General features: G+C 39.4%; 1 protein-coding gene across 2 annotated transcripts in view; it reads left to right on the top strand.

The window, feature by feature from the left end:
• The window catches only part of NSMAF (neutral sphingomyelinase activation associated factor), a 665,048-nt gene that overhangs the window by 72,253 nt on the left and 574,637 nt on the right, over positions 1-18,158 (top strand). For both annotated transcript variants that reach the window (XM_069220229.1, XM_069220228.1), the window contains exon 2: positions 6,052-6,141. In XM_069220229.1, the coding sequence (XP_069076330.1) occupies positions 6,052-6,141 (90 nt within the window). The remainder of the gene's footprint in view (positions 1-6,051; positions 6,142-18,158) is intronic.

The raw sequence follows: 18,158 nt of genomic DNA, 5'->3' as shown, positions 1-18,158 counted from the left end.
CCAATTTGTATTTCGCTGGTCTTGGCTCCATCTTCCTCTTCTGGAGATACAACTAAGTTGAGCTTGATATCTTGGGTATCCTCCGGTCTTGTATCCTGCAGACATACTAGTGAGAACAAATCTAGTATATCATGTAAACCTGTTGAGACTTTTCCCAACCTTCTTAGCAGACCCTCCTTCATGACACCTTGTGTATACGTATACTAGATACAACATCCCTATGGCAAAAGGTGGTTAGCTAAATCCTCGGTGGTTGCCAATGTATGCACACTGAGGAAATGGAAACACTACATTTTACTTACGTTTTTGCTTTCTACGATACCATCAAGAAACATCTATAAATGAACAGTTCTAAAGGTTGTTTTCAATTTGCGCACTATTGCTGTCTCTCCAGGTGTCACTGGTAATGCCTTTTATTTATGGTATCATGAAACAACCTAGGCGTAAGCAAAGTCTGTACATTTCTGTAATTTTGATAAAAATCAGGATTAAGAAAATCCTGATCCACCCGAATACCCACCCCTGTCGGAAGGTGCTTCTGCGGAACTGCATCTCTGCATCTCAATTTCCATGGTTTGGGCAGTGCTTGGTACTCTACTCGAACAGTGTGTGAAAAAAGCGACATTCTAGCAGTCAATCCCCAGTGTAGCTATCTAAATAATCCACACCAGACACAATCCTTCTCCTCCTTTGTCTCAAACCTACCATTTTCTGGCCTTGGCGCAGATTGCAACCTACACACCACTCCATGGGGATTCTTCCCCCATGATGGCAAAGTATTTGACCAGAATTCTGATGTCAGAGATAGCTGTCTTTATGTTGCTGATTGTCAATGTAACTACTACTGGATGTTCACAACGGTATCTGTTTCTCTCTGGCTTTTTCTTTCACTTGTTGATTCCTCCCAAATTCCCTTTTTGAGTGATGTGGCTTTGATAGAGTGACAATGCATTTTAACCACCGTACATAAATCCTCTTCACAAAGAGTTGGTGCATTGTTTATTTAGATTTTTATAATGCTGATAGTCTTTGCCATTTCACTTATTCCAAGAGTGTACGCAATAGCGCATGCTGAGGTCACTGCAGCAATGAAAATAATTAGGCAGTTGACTTTATAGTAAATTCTACACATACTTCTTTTAAATACTAGCAATTAAAGATGCACATTATTAAATATTACCAACACAATAAAAGCAAATTACAAGCAATAAAAATTCACACTGGTTGCTCACACACACTAATCTATCACACTGTAAAGCACCAGGTACCATGACATAACAACACCTCTGTGATCATCATGCATGATATGGAAACATTGTCCCTCATAGGCTCAAAGAAAGACAACACACTTTCAGCGCCTCTCACCGCACATGCTGTAGTTGGATAAGCGCATTAGCTCATGTAGAGGTAGCAAGCGCTTCCAAGCAAATAATATTGTTCCTTACTACTGATTTACATCCTCAAATTGCATCCTGTCTCAACAAGCCTCCCCCAGTATATCCTTAAAACCCCGGATGAAAAATTGCCCTTGACTTCAACCTATTTACTGTTTTCCAATTCTTTCTTACTGAATTACTCTCTACTTATCTTTCATCCTCTCCGTGCCTCTTATCTCTTAGTAAACCCTAATTTAAGCCGCATGACTGTTTGGCTTATTCTCTATTATAGTATTTCAGCAAATTGCTGATGTTATTTCACATATCACAACTTCCCCGTATTTCAAACCATATACCTGCAGCTTAACTATACTTCCTCTCCTTTAGCCTACCTATTCTGTTCACCCTCCCCAACTATCTTCATGACCTCACCAACATCCCCCCCAACTAATGAACACATCAAACTCCTATTAATTTAATATAACAAAACACCTGGCGTTCTCTTCCTTGGGAGCATAAGGTTAATATCAATAACCACTGGATAAACCCCTAACCTTTGGTTTTGCAGTAGACTACTACTTTCCTTTCACCTATTATGAAAGCTACTCCGACCTTCATAGCATTGTTTGCATCAAAGAACCCACTCCACGATCGTGCGCCTCTGTTTATGGGTCATTCAGGTGTACTCTACTCTGTGATTTATTATTAGGTTATATTTTTATCATATTACCCTCTAACAGCAGTGCAGTACCACTGTGTTTTGTTCTTGTAGATCTACTTTGCATACTGTTTATTTACAGAGTTTTGTAAAGAGTTAGTGTCACTATTCAGTCACTATGGAGTGCTACCCTGTCCAGTACATATTACATTAACACTTTATTACTGCATTTTCTGTGCTTCGCCTTCCTGTGATTACCATGTGTAAACAAACTTGCTTGCTGTTATGGCCAGTCTTTGTTATCTTTTTAATAAATAAAAGTGTGAGATCTCTTTCCCTGTGCCATGGATGTTTTTCTTTTTTTAATGCGTTGTTATTCCTTGTCTTTGGTTACTTAACCAAGCACCTTTCTCCGAAATGTTCCTCAGGCATATGAATGCATGCCCAGGGCCTGCGTATTTCCTCTTGCTAGTATTGTCTTCCTTCAAACCTGGTTGTTCTTTAAGGATTCTAATATGGGATATATAGTTTAACATTGAAGACTTTCAGTTTTTATAGCTTGCTGTTTGTTTATAAGGAACATTTTTTATTTTCTAGGTATTTTCTTTCCCCATAACCTTTTTCCCGACGTTTTGGAGTTATTGCCTTGCATAATATTGTGATGTTATGTAAACTGTGGTTTCATTTGTACTAAATAATCTCCAATATGATTTTTGGAATATCGTTGCAGCTCTTCTCACCGGTGTTTGCTTTCTTTTGCATGTTTCTCCATGCTGCTTTCTTTTATCATTTTATTTCTTGCAATTATCTGAATCCAACTGTAGTCCCAAAACTCTACCACTTAATCTTTGCCATTTCTGTTCTCTTTGCTTAAAAACAGTTTTTTTAATTACACTCTTATCTAGTACCCCAATAGAAGATCATTTTTAAATGTAGCATTTAAAAACCTTTCATGTTACTTTTGATATTTTAAAACACTGATTAATGTACTTCTATTGGAATCATATAACGTCTTGGGTTTTGGTCCTAGAAACAAATGCAGCTTCATATCTTGAAATATGAGAATCTCGCCGCAACCATATTGGATATTGTATCATCTCATCAGTTTTGTGGCCCATCAGCCTCTCTATAGTAGATGAAGCTCCGATTTTGGATATTTAAAAACACAAGGTTTCCTCTAACTGTATTGTCGAGCAAGGATAAATAGAGCTTGCTTCAGTTTTATAGGTTTTCTTTTGCTCCTTCCCAGTGAAATCTGCAATAGTCAGGAAACTTATGGCATCCTGCAATATCGGGATCTTCCCTTCCCTAAGATTATTTCAAGACCTCTTCTTAGCCTCCTTAACTGGCCGTTTCATCAGAACCCTTATTGGCTGCTTCCCTACACGAGGGAAAACTTCCTTAGAACGTCAAAACAACATACATATACCACTTCCCAAGAAGCAGATTATGGATGTCTCCTATCCATGCAAATAAAGATCAGTTGCAAAAAGACACTTTATTTTACAATGAAATGAAAAAAACTGCCTGCCAACAGCTACGTCTATTATTTTGGAATAAAAGAACCTGTTAAAATACTGACTCGTACAGACCAGAGTCTGCAATAGTTGCAATTTGGCACAACCTCAAGACAACAGTGGAGAAGAATGAACTGCTGGTTTCATTCTCTACATTCTCATCCATCATCCCATTTTGTTCCTTTAAATTCTTGTTATAAAACTGGATACTGTGTGGGGTTTAAATTGGGACAGCTTAACTGTTATTTGAAATATTATGTTAAGTTCCGTTTTGTTGTATGGCTTACATTTGTAAAGCTGAAGCAATAAAGGATTGGATTTGGAACATCTGCGTTAATGCAATTGAGTGGTAGCACTTGGAGACCTCCAAATCACATTGCCCTTTACCACTGCTAACGGCTGGATGCATTTGTCGAAGGCGTACGTGTGGTGTGACTATCCCTTTCCAGTTACATTCAGAAGAAGGCATTGCACCCTTCTCACTGCATTTATCATTACCTCTTCTGCTCCCTTTATTTATCTCTGACTTTATTTCCCTTCCTCCTCGCTTTGCTCCACCACTTTTTCATACAGCACCCTGCATCTTATGCTGGAGAATATCTCGGAGACCTACCTTTGGCAGAAAAGAAAACTTGCTGGGGGACTAAGTGATTTAGTCAGGAACAAACACATTTTCCAAGTGGGGAAGCAAACAATTTTGTAACTTGTCCATATATTGTACGAACTGTGTCCTTTCTTACAGTAAACCTATGTTTAGGATTGCCAATTGTTTGGGTTTTGCTTGAGAACTCCTGGCACACGGGCAGATATGTTGTGTTTGACTTTGGCTTAATTTTATGTTCATACTTGGGCGTAGAGTAAGCATATTGGAGCTTTGGCCATGTCTAGCATAAATGAATGGTGCCACCTAGCTCAGATCTACGCACCTACCTACTTCAGATTACACATTGCATTCTCCAGACTGTAAATGTTGCTTTAATGCCAACTTAAAAATTGTCCCAGGATAGTGCGCAACATTGCAGGCCTCAAGCGTAAGGCCAGTATGAAAAACAGATGTCCTCACTATTCTAACTTTATTGTGCCCATTCCATAGACCCAGGAAGTGTAGAAAACAGAATAAACATGCCGCAGTTCCACTCTACCACTGGCCCTACACAGATCAGAACATCAACACATATATATCTCATCAACTCAACAAATGAGAGAACTTTGAGTGAAATTGATAGTGCTCAATCAATATTTAGGAGTGGCAAGTTTTGAAGAGCTGTCAAAATATGCAGTTTCGATACTGAATGAACCTGCTGAAGAACATCCTGCTGATGGCCTGCCGAAGAACAACGATGGACAACTCTACTTCATTTTTCCAACTCGTCTGCATCATAGCTCAGATAATATATCCTAAACAGACATCTTTAGGTTCATTATAAATCCTAATCTGCGGTCTGGTAAATGCCCATTTTTTTGTAATTTTTCTCTTAATCTTGGTGCTAAAGATTGCACTGTTTATGTTTATCTTGACAGTGCAGCTTTTAAAGTGACTTATTGTTATATAAAAATATATATACAGACATAGAATGGGCTTTTGCTCCCCCAGAGGAGTACTACTTTCTCTTCTCATCTTATGCTACTGGCTTTTTTTTATCTTTCTGCCATTGAAATCTATAAGGGGCTGTTTTACATCACAAAAGTAAATTGAATAATCACACATGAATTTTTTTATCTCCGGGATGCAATATTTTTTTGTCTTTATTTTTCTAAGTAGCTAACCTGTATCATGTTTTAGTCACAATAAAAATCAAACCAGACCTGTTGGCATTGCCAGTGCTTTTTACTTATCTTTAGATAACTTTTTTTCCTCTTTTTCTTTTTTTAAGCTATCTCCCTGAACCTCGAATTCCAGGTCATTGCTCTGTGCCCTAGTTATCTTATCTGTCAAAATTGGGAGTTGATGGTTACATTTATTTTCTAAGTGCTAAATCAATAAAATTCTATTTACTGATATTTAAAAAAGAAATGAAAAATGTATTCTATTATGAATCCATTCATTTATTCTCCGCCTCTCCTCAACAGTGGCATTCCTACCTTCTTTTCTCTGTAGAGCCAAGCTTGCTTTTCCAGTTCATGGTCTTACTTATGAACGTTTTACCTACACTTTATGATTTACTACTGCAAGGAATGCTTTGATTGGTAAGAATATCAATACTTCAAAGTGTTTTTTCTGTTTGAAGAAACTCTAATGTGGGATTACTTTTGGTGAATACAAAGCTGTTCTAACTTGTTGATGCTAACTATTGCTCAGTGCTAAAGGGGCATGCCATAAATGTACTGATGCCATCATTACAAGAGACTCCCAAGGGTCCTACTTTTATCAGTATACTATTAATCCTGAAGTCATTAGTTAACAATATTCATTTAACAATGTTTTATATCCTTGTGAAAAGGTATACTGCCCGATACCCCTGCATTACTTATAATTGTGTTTTTTGTTTTCTTTACTTAGGTTTAACCTGCTGCTTCTTGACTTGGAGGAATATTTCTTTGAACAACACATAGCATGGCATGTAGTGAACCCAGACCGAGGTGATCAAAGGTATAAAATAATGCACGTGTTCACTAATTGATAAGATTGCATCCTCTGCGGTTGTACTAACTATTTAATTGGTTATACCTAGGTTTTGTTGAAATAGGCGGCATTGTTGGACTCTACATTAATTTCATATGGAATGTGCATTGTGAATAGCAATATATTTATATATATTTTTTTCCAATGGGAAAAAAACAATGTTTAATGTTTTTAGTTATAGTTAGGAAAATGTGTTTTCCCCATACAATCCAAGTTTAAACTGCACAAACTTCAAACTTAAAAAGAATTCTAAAGTTATAGCCATAACTTTCATGTACAATTTATCCACCTCCTTCAAATTATTCTAATTAGCGGGCCATGATACACACTTTTCATCTCACTAAAAAGATAACACTAATTATATCAACCTACTCAACCATGCTCTGTGTTCTGACAAAAATGTGATTTGGGAAGCTTTGTGTTGTTATGAATGCTATGGTTTCACATGCTGAAAGTGATGTAATATACAGGGGTATAAACAGTGCAGTTATAGTCAGTGTAGTGTGTCAAGTGAGGTGACAAGCCTTTTCGGAGGTGTGTGACTTATACTAGTTTGAAGGTGGTGTGTTAATTATAAATTTAAGTTGTAGTTATAACTTTAGAGTTTTTAATGTTTGTGAATTTAAAGTTGGGATTGAGTGCAAATAATACATAATGAATTTCATTTCATTATATGATGTTGGTTTTTATTTTTTGATAAAAACATGTTTCAACAAGCATTGTGGAGTGTCATTCAGTGGGGTGTCATAAATGGAATATTGTACAGTGAAGAAGAGTGGCGTAGAGTCTAGTGTTGTAGAGTGTAGGGATTGTACAGTGCAGTGGCATGTTGAATAGTAGAGCTGAGTGTTGTACAATGGAGTGTCATCGACTGAAGTGTCATGAAATGGTGTGTGGTGGAGTTATTTGTCGTAGAGTATAGTGTTGTTGTTGGCATAGAGTGTAGCAGAGTGTTGTAGAGTCTAGTGGCATAGAGTGGGATTCAGTGAAGTAGCATATCCTATAGTTCAGTGTTGTCGAGTGTAGTGTCGTGGAGAGAGTGGTGGAAAGTCTTGTACATTGTAGAGTTGTACAGTGGAGTATCATTATTTGTGAGAACAAACTGCATGGTAGAATGGTGAGCTATAGTTAGTGTTATCTGGTTAGCGAGCTGAAAAGGGTGTCTAACAAGTCCGCTACCTAGAATAATTTGAAGGTGGTGGATACATTGTAAATAAAAGTTATAACTTTTGAAATTTTAAAGTTTGTGTAGTTGAAACCTGGCTTGTATAGGAAAATATGTTTACCTAACTATAACTAAGCTTCAACCTTAGATTTTTTTTTTTCATTGAATTTCAATGATTTTTCACATTTTTTATAAAAATGTGTTTCAAATCCTAGAGTCCAGTGTCACAAGTGGAGAGTTACGGTGGAGTGTCATACAGTACATGGAGCAGAGCGTTGTAAAGTCTTTTGTCATATACTGGAGTGTTGTAGATTGGAAACAATTGGAGTAGAATAGAGTGTAGTAGTGTATTGTGTTATATAGTGTAGTGTCATTGTTTTTCATATTGTGGGGCCAAGTATCGTAGACTGGAGCAGCGAATTGTGTGTCGAACAGTAGAATAGGGTGTTACATACTGTCATAGAGTGGAGTAGAGTGTTTTACAGTGGAGTAGGATGAAGTGGAGCGTTGTCAAGTGGAGTGTCATAGAGTTTAGTGGAGGAGAGTGTCGTAAAGTGGAGTGCCTTGTCATGTAGTGAAGTTGGGTGGCATGTCGTAGTGTGTAGTACAGTAGCAGAGTGGATGGGCACAGTGGAGTAGAGCGACACAGTGTAGTACAGTGTTGTAGAGTGGTGTTGCATACAGTGGAGTACACTGGAGTGGGGTAGTGTAGAGTACAGTAAGGTGTTGGAGTGGCGTGTTGTAGACTATTGTGGAGTGGCATAATTGGAGTACTGTGTTGTAGAGTATAGTGGGGTGTCGTACAGTATTGGAAAGTGACTAATGTAGGGAGGCATACTTCTAGTTGATTTTTGTGGAGTGGTGTAGAGTGTGGTACAGTGGATTGGCATACAGTGTTATAGAGTACAGTGGCGTAGAGTGGAGTACTGTGTCAGTAGAGTGCAGTAAAGTGAGGTGCAGTGACATACAATAAGTTGCGTACAGTGCCATATATTAGGCTAGAGTATTGTAGAGCGGAGTAAAGTGTTGTACAGTGGCATACAGTACTAAACAGTGTTGTACAGTAGAGTGAAGGGGTATCAACAGGAGTGCATTGTCCGAGAGTATCATTATTTGTGATAACACAGTGCATGGTAGAGTAGTGAGTTATAGTTAGTGTTATCTGGTTAGCAGGCTGAAAAGGGTGTGTAACAAGGTCTGCCATAGTGTAGTAGAGTGTGTAGTTGAGTTACACAGAGTACAGTGGTGTGAAACAGTGGAGCTGCGTAGAGTGAATTGTTGTACAGTAGCATAGAGTGAGGTAAAGTCTCCTACAGTGGAGTAGTCAAGTGGAGTGGTGTAAAGTAGTGTGAAGTACAGTACAATAGAGTGTATTATGTGCATAGAGTAAAATTGCATGTACTCGTGTAGCGTAGGTAGCAAACTTTTATAAATTGGTGTTGAGTCCCGTCAAGTGGAGTGAAGTGCAGTGTCATATAGAAAAGTGTCCTATAGTAGTATAGAGTGTTGTACATTAGAGTGTATGGGTATAGAGTTGACTGTAGAGTTTGACTGTGGAGTGTATGAGGATAGAAAGAGTAGAATGCCGTAGAGTGCCATGACGTATGGTAGTCTTTTAAAGTTGAATTATATAGAGTGGAGTAGATTGTCATAAAGTTGAGCAGTGTGGAGTGGAATGGCGTACACTGTTGTGGCATAGAGTGGATTACCGTTAAGTGGAGTAGCATACATTGAAATAGTGTACCGGAGAATACTATACAGTGGAATAGAGAAGAGTGGAGTGGCAAAGAGTGCAATAGCCTAGAGTGGACTGGTTTACAGTGGAGTAAGGTACAGTGGATAAGCGTAGAGTGGGGTGCCATACTTTGAAGTGGCATAGCGTTGAGTTGGAGTGGCGTCTCTTACAGCAGAGTGCAGTGCTTTGTCATACAGTGTTGGAAACAGTCCGAGAGTGAACAAGAGTGTTGAGCAGTAGAGTGAACGGGCATAGAGTTCAGTGCAAGTTTGGATGGGGAGTGTATGGAATAGATTGGATTAGAATCTAGTAGAGTGACATAGAGTGTAGTAGAGTTTTGTAGTGTGAAGTTATGTAGAGTGGAGGAGAGTACACTAGAGTGGCGCAGAGTGATATAGTGTACAGTGGACTGGCATAAAGTAGAATAGAGTGGAGTGGCATAGAATATAATAACGTATAGTGTAAAGGTGCACAGTGGAGTGGCGTAAAGTTTAATAGCATATAATGGAGTGGAAAACAGTAAAGTGGTTTAGACTGGAGTTTTTTATTGTGGGGTGGGATAATATGTAATAGCATACAGTGGAGTGGTTTAGAGTGGAATACAATACAGTAGAGGGGCAAAGATTGAAGGTGCATACAGTGTAGTAGCGTAGAATGAAGTGGTGTACAGTGGAGCTGCGTTGAGTGGAGTACAGTGAAGTGGCGTAGAGTAGGATAACCTAGAGTGGAGTGATGGAGACTTGTACAGTGGAGTGGGGTGGAGTACAATAGCATATAATGGAGCGGCGTCCAATGGACTAGAGTAGAATGCAGTGGTGTGGAGTGGTTTACACTGGAGTAGCGTAGAGTGGAGCAACGTATAGTGAGGTGGCATACAGTGAAATAGGGTGGCGATAGGGGTTGTATGCTCGTTTCCAATTTGGGAGTCTCCCTTTGTTATCCCTGACCAGTAAATGGGGGTCTGTTCCCTTGTCTGATTTGTGCCCTACTTGTTCTGGTAGTCCAGAAACCGAGGAGCACTTATTGTTTTTTTTGTCTAGTCTATTCTACTCCTCGATCCAAATGGATTTGCACCATTTGCCGTGCTCTAGGGGGACCCAATATAGGGTGGCGATGAAAATTTTAAGGAGTAATACATCGAAACCCTTGTTTGTTGCGGTTAGCAAGTTCCATGTGGCCGCATGGCATACAAGAAAGAGTTTTCTTAAATAGTAGCTTTATGAATTTCTTTCTTTTGTATAGTATTTTAACTTTCTATTAATATATTGTATTTTATACTTGCATTAGCAAATCCTTGGAACCACACAGCACACAAGAAGAGTTTTTAAATAGTAGTTTTTCATGAATTAGTATCATGTATATAGTACTCTAATGTCTTATTTTATATCTGCTTATAATCTTGTTTTTAAATTATTCCTTTTTATGCTCTTATTATATTTGGATTGTATGTATACTTTGATGGTCTAGTAACCGAATAAAGCTTTGTGTGTGTGTGTGTAGTGTACAGTGGACTGGCATAAAGTAGAATAGAGTGGAGTGGCATAGAATGTAATAGCGTATAGTGTAAAAGTGTACAGTGGAGTGGCGTAAAGTTTAATAGCGTATAATGGAGTGGAATACAGTAAAGTGGTTTAGACTGGAGTTTTTTATTGTGGGGTGGGATAATATGTAATGGCATACAGTGGAGTGGGTTAGAGTGGAATACAATACAGTAGAGGGGCAAAGATTAAAGGTGCATACAGTGTAGAAGCGTAGAATGAAGTGGTGTACAGTGGAGCTGTGTTTAGTGGAGTACAGTGAAGTGGCATAGAGTAGGATAACCTAGAGTGGAGTGATGGAGACTTGAGCAGTGTACAGTGGAGTGGGGTTGAGTACAATAGCATATAATGGAGCGGCGTCCAATGGACTAGAGTAGAATGGAGCGGTGTGGAGTGGTGTACACCGGAGTAGCGTAGAGTGGAGCAACGTATAGTGAAGTGGCATACAGTGAAATAGGGTGGAGTGGTGTACAGTAGAGTGGCGTAAACTGGAATAGCGTTTAGTGGAGTAGCTTATAGCGCAGTGGCGTACAGTGAAGCGGTGTAGACTAGATTGGCGTACACTGGAATGGAGTAGAGTGTAATAGCATGCAGTGGTGTAGCATACAGTGGAGTGGCATACAGTGGCCTAGTATAGAGTGATTGACAGTAGAACGGCGTATAGTGGAATAGCATATAATGGAGTAGCTTAAAGGAGAGTGGCATACAGTGAAGTGGCCTACACCGAAGAGGCCTACACCGAAGAGGCTTAGATTGGAGATGAATACAGGGTCATAGCATATACTCGAATGATGTGGAGTGGAGTGTTGTACAGTGGAGTGAAGTAGAGTGTAATAGTGTATAATAGAGTAGCGTACAATGGAGTGGTGTAGATTAGAGTAACATAGAGTGGCGTGGGGTAGAGTGTAATGTCATAGAGTGGAGGGACATGCATTGGAGTGGGGGTCCAATTGAATGGTGTAGAATGAAGTGGTATACAGTATAGTGGAATAGTGTACACTGGAGAATTATAGAGTGGAGGGGTGTACAGTGGATTGGCACACAGAATGGTGCAGAGTGGAATAGCGTATAGTAGAGTAGTACCCAGTGCAGTGACGTAGTCTGGAGTGGCACACGGTGGTAATGTATACAGTGTAATAATGTGGAGTGGTGTAAAGTACAGTGGAGTCTTGTACAGGGGAGAGGCATTGAGTGGAGTGGCATAAAGTGTAACAGCATATAGTAGAGTGGCTACAGTGGCGTGGCATACAGATGTATGTGAAATTTAGCAGCAATGTAGATTATTGTGTGCAGACTAACACAAAATGGCTAATTGCTCTGCCTTGCGTTCCTCCAGATTTACCAATCAACACAGAGCCAAGCATGGTAGCCTTGTGTTTCTTTGTAAATCTGACTCTGGTGTTGCATTACCCAGGCAACACCATGAGTAATGCAAGAGTACCCCAATCCAGTAATACAGTTATGAATTAGTTATATTTTTGGCCATGGTATACCCTGACTTTGCAGTATACATTGGTACATGGCAATGACAAGCCAGTATATAATTAGGTAATGGCTGTTTTTTTAGAAAGAACAGGCAGCCATATTATTTTTACTATGCTTTGGCTGTGTTCAGTGTTAGGACCTTAGCTATAGGTAAAAAGTAGGTCCCTACCTATTACATGATAATAGGTGGGGACATTTATTTGTATTTTTTATATATTTCTAAATAGGTTTACAGCCATGTGCTGTGGTAGTTTCACAACATTTTGTGAAATTGTGCGAAAGTACCACAGTGAGAGATGTTACTAAGTTTAAATGACTTATAAGTTAAAAAAATATCCACCTTGCTTAGCTGCAGTCCCCAAAAGCATCATCTCTGCACCAAAATGTAAAATCCTGCCAAATTTCATGGAAGTCCCGTCAGCCGTTTTCACGCTATGCCAAATAAAGTAGTCTTTGGAAAATGCATTGGTGGAAAAACGTGGTTTAGGACCCCTTTTTATCTTTGCACCCTCTTAACGATTCACCACAAAAATGTACAGAGTCTCACAATGTAGAAAAGGCTATAGGTTTGGAAAGTTTTGCGGCGATTTGTCAAATGGGTGATAATTTATTAGAGATAATATCCGAGGAATTCCTATCTTTGGACATACTAACTATAACTACAGAGTGGCAATCTGATTTAATGTGATTTTCTTTCCATCTATTGTATTTGTTATGCATTTGTGTATTGGTTTGCATCATCATGTGACCATAAATGTGTTTTTTTTAGTTGTTCATGTACTAATTCCAAAAATGTCATAGAAGTCTTTTTTAGATTTTGGGCTTCCGTGCTACTTCTAGTAGGATTGTACTACATATGAAGTCCAAAGTGAATGAAAGCCAATCATTGTTGTTATGAAAACTTAATATCACTACTTTTTTCCTTGTGGACAATTATCATTTCCTCCATTTAATAGTTGGGTAGCTCACATTCTGTTCTCCATTTGTTTTTGCATAGGAGCACATAGGGAAAATGCTTTTTGTTTGGCTTGTTAGGCACAGTTTTATTTTGTGAGCCAGACAGCATGCAAAGAAAACTTACGTAGAATAAGATTTATTCTATTTTATGTACTTGTTTATAGGTTTCCATCAGCATGTGACTATAAATGGGTATTTCTGTTGTTCATGTAGTGAATCTGAAACTTTACATATACAGTCTAGTTTTATTTTTGGACTTCCTTTCTACTTTTAGTAGTATTGTGCTGCACAATATCACCCAGTTGAAAAACCTTATAACTTAACATATTCTTACTCTACTTACCTGCAGTAGCCCACAGAATCATCTGCTCCCCCTAAATATGTAATCTGCCAAATTTCATAAATATCTAGCCGACGTTTTTTGCACCTTGAGAAATGCAAAAGTCTATGGAAACTGCATTGAATTTGAAGCCATTTTGGGACCCCCCTTTTTTTCTTGCACTCCCTTGACCAAATGCAGGAAAACCTTCAGGCCTTCCAAAATGAAACGGGGGCAGCAGGTCTGCAAAGTTTCACACACATTAATCAAACTGGTACAAAGGTAAAAAGGCACACAAAAAATCGAAAAATCCCCATTTCTGGTCACCCTAACTATAACTAGAGGATGACCACTCTGCATTATGAATGTTTCAGTCTACTTGTTTTCATATCTTCCAATCTTATTTTTTATCAAGGAAGATGTGAACTAAAGTAAAAGAGGTCCGGAGTATAGCCATTTCTTGTATGTCCTAAGAATGCAGCTTCTTGTTTAACATTATACTGACAATATCTATGAAAGTAGCAGCACTAATCTAAATGTGTTACTCTGTCCACTTAGCTCTAAAAACAGTCAGAGTTGGTTGCAAATTGAAATATCTAAAAGAGTTAACACATTTATTTGGCTTCTACTACCAAACAAGTTTCTTGTTGCACTCATTTAGGGAGCAGTTTACCCTATTACAGTCCATATTGCCTTTTTCCCTTTACGGGATTCCATACCAGGGAAAGCATGGTATTTCAGGGAGCTTCTTGCATTTGAGAAACCTTGAGACTATAAGACTCTAATAGTACATAGGCACTCTGAGAGACACTGACTGTCTAAGTCCCCCTGGTGAAACAGTTAGTCCCAACACCTCAAATCACCCTCATTCTCACTGACCCATGATAGAAACATTCATTCACTCAGTCACTTAAGTAACCACTTGCGACTCTCTGACTGAGCCATTATGCCACTCACACAAGAATTCCTTCCTTCATTCAAACATTCTTTCGTGCAGTCATGCATTTACTCACTCAGCCTTTTAGTGAAACTCAACTGTGAAAAAAATGAGATTCTGTGTTTTGGTATAGGAAGGATACATTGGTCTTCTAGCTGGTAGCCTGAAGAATGTGGGACGCTTCCTGTTCCACAGTCTACCTCAAGAAATTTAGGAATAGTATTTGATGAGCAATTGTCATTTAAACCTCAAGTTAACTTGACAATTAAGACCTGTCTATGGACTATGAAGAAATTTAAAAAAATATTTCCTTTTATTCCTCAAACCTGTAGAACTACTGTCATTTTGGCTTTAGTCATTTCCAGATTGGATTATGGAAATGCGCTTTTACTCAATCTGGACAAACAATCTTTGCACAAAATGCAGTTGATGCAGAATACTGCTGTTAGGCTACTATTAAATTTACCTCGCGTGGCCTCTGTTAAGAAGTGCCTTAAAGATTTACACTGGCTTCCGGTAATCCAGCGGATCTCTTTTAAGGCTCTCTGCATCACCCATAAGGCTGTCCATGGGATTGGGCCTACGGATCTAACCACAAAGCTGCAATGGCATAGGCCGAAGCGATTGTTGCGCTCGGCCTATGCCCACCAAATTCATATATCCCGCACGAAGAAAGTAAAGTGGGGAGACAGAGCATTTACCAATGCTGCGGCAAAAATTTGGAACTCTCTACCATTGAACATACGGCAAGAACATAACTATCTAACTTTTAGGAAATTGGTCAAGACTTGGCTGTTTCCTCAATAAGTTCGGGAGTTTCTTGGTTAGTCACCCCGCCTCACTCAGTTAGCGCTTCGATGCCCTTGGGCCGGAACGCGCTCTATAAATACTTAATACATACATACATACACTTATTATAATCCCTGTCCCGCTCCCAGTCACTTGCTCAATTGCTCATTGGATTGCAGATGTCCTTGCGCATTCATGCAGATTTTCACTCATCTGTTATGTTGCTTTCAGTTACTCACTGACACCCTGTCTGAACATCTTCATCAACTTGACACAGAATTAATGTAGTGATTTGAACTGCTTCGACATGAAAGAAAAGATCGTTTTGTAGAAATCCGACTCCTGTTGTCATAAGTTCACAAATACCTGGCAACAGGATATAAATTAGGTGAATCATTCTGCTTCCATCTCCAGAGCTCTGTCCACCTCATCAATCCAGACTGAAGGATGGAGTGAATCAGAATGTCAAAGGCAACAGCCAAATATAGAAGACCAATAGGGTGTCTGTGGATAACCAAAATATTAGTTTCCACACCCGTCAGATTCCTTTCAATGCAAGCCTAAGTATGGATAGAAACAGCCTTTCCAGAATCTTCAAATACAACACAATGTAGGAAGTATGACGAGAGCCGGGACACTGCATATGGATCCAGGAGCCCTTGCTTGATGAGAAGGTGTAATCCTGGCTTGTTTTAGAGAATCTGGCTGAGAGACCGCCTTAAAAGGAATGTTTTTTTCTACTCCGAGGGCATGGGCCAGAGTGAATTCCAGCTCTTTATTTATCAAGTTCTAACACCGGTCTTCACAAGTAGCGACTTTCGGAGAACTTAGAAATTTGGGCTTTAGTTTTTTTTAGTCTTTATATTTTATTTGTTTGTCCTATTGCTTTAACAACTTATTTGTGATATTTTTAAGAACTAATTTAAAATAATTTCTATAGCTCGAAAGTTGGACATTTAATATGATTCGCTAAAACGTTCAAGCAAATTGAACTGATTCCTTGATAAAGGTTATGGGGATTCTTTTGTTGCCCATTAAAAGGTGCCCCTGGCTACTTGCAGGGGTGAAGCGGATTAAAAGTTGCAGATTGCCAATTTATGTAACTCACTTTATTCCTTCCAAAAATACATGGTAGGTTGAAAGGAATTCTACTGGCCCATATAATGAAGGTGAACCAATATGGCTTAGCATTGCTCATACTTTGGCAAAATATTTTCTGCTTAGCATGCTTTACATAGAACTGAAGGGCGCTGTGCACCTGCATAAAGCCCTGCCCTGCAGACATCATTGGACCCATGTCTGCACATACCTATCACACCTAGGGTGTCACACTAAAGTAAACATAACAGCGATGAGTGAAATGCTTGAATTAATCTCTGCCACTGGTAATTACTCAGAGCTACATTCCAGGTTGAGGTTTTGAGTTCAAGGACCTCGGAAAGGAATTTGGGCCCTTGTCCCACCCACACAAGAGCCCCTAAGCCCACTGAATGTAAACCCCCCCCCCCCCCACCGGTGGGCGCTAAGACTCCTGGGGTCCTTGGTGGAGTATATAATTAGCCATATCTTTTGTGGGGAGGGTGTTCTTCCTCTTAAAGCTACGTCTGACAGCTAATGTGTTGAGCATTGCTCGGGTACCAATTTCCTACGGTGATCCCCAAGCAGGAATTCACTATGGAGAGGTATGTTGGAAAGGGGAAAGTCTCCCCGTTCCAGCAGTTACCCTCCCATTATTTTTGGTGCTATGGGTGGGGGGGGAGGGGGGGTGGGGCAACCGAGCTTTGGTCATACATAAAGCAGATGGAGCCTCAAGAGTGTAGAGACAGCGATGGTATCAGCAATGCTACAATAGAATGGTACACAACATAGGATAGCTCCTCTGGCTAGAATGACCTCACTAACCTCCTTTGGCGTCTGTGGTGTTTTAAACAAAACGTCTTATGTTCTGAGAACAGGCCTGACGTGGTCATGTGTCTAGGTGTCGAAGGCTGGCTCCGCACTCTTGTGCCTGCCATACCAGATGAACTATCATGTACAGCCTTGAGCAGGCTTCACGGTGAAAAGTCGTGCAAAGGAACTAACAACAATGCTCTCACAGAAAATCAGATGATTAGAAAACAAAACATCCCTGGTAGTAGCAATTGATCCTAAAATGAATAAATAAAAGAACTGGGTGAAAGAGCACAGGCCACAGGCCTAAGTACAAATAAATGTGTCTAAACAAGGCACTAAAATGAACCTACAACAGTTGTTCACATCCTCTGCCCTACTACAGAGGTACTGTTGGAGGACATGATGTCACCCACTTCAAATGGATTTGAGTGTAGTGATGAAACTAAAAACAAAATCCTTACTTCATTCTGGAATGATGCATGCGCAAGGCATGAATTGATTAAGAAATATGTATTAGTAGAGCTTCTGATTAGCAATTCGAGTTTATTGTCACTGTTAATATGCTTTTCACCAACAGTTGCAAGGTATTTGCAGCAAAAAAAAAACAAAAAAACTTACAGCACCTTTGTCTGTTCTGCTGTTGTTTTTTATTGTGACATTTGCAGTGTCAGTCCCTGCCGTTGTGCTGACTAGCTGCTTTGACGTGAAACATAGATAACTCTAGTCTCAAAAAATGTATATCTCGTTGCTTATAGATCTGTGTATAGCTGAGATAACAGATTTTTTCATCTGTAACACAAATACATGATCTTTAGACACTGAATATTTGTACTATTTATAGTTTTCCTGGCATATGTCTACTTCCACTAACCCTGTGGAACACCAAGAATTCAGATGTCAGAAATTCTGCACTAGTAGATTGTTCAAATGTCTTTATTGATAAATAAAACTGAGAAAGTAACAGGGTAATAGGGATGAAGCTACTAAAGGTTGGCACAGCACCCAACAATTCCCAACTAGAACCTGGCAACAGGCCAGCTCCCTTCTTTAACCTCCCCCACCTGCCCCCTCTTATGCCCCCCCCTGAGCGCTAGGCTGAAGTCATAACCATCAGATAAGAGTTGGAGATGCAAGGTTCCCCGTCCTGCCGTGCATATGTCAAATGG

Source organism: Pleurodeles waltl, chromosome 2_2 (genome assembly GCF_031143425.1).
Source record: "Pleurodeles waltl isolate 20211129_DDA chromosome 2_2, aPleWal1.hap1.20221129, whole genome shotgun sequence".
Taxonomy (NCBI): domain Eukaryota; kingdom Metazoa; phylum Chordata; class Amphibia; order Caudata; family Salamandridae; genus Pleurodeles; species Pleurodeles waltl.
The sequence above is the reverse complement of the archived record's forward strand: the minus strand, read 5'-3'. Positions and strand labels throughout refer to the sequence as shown.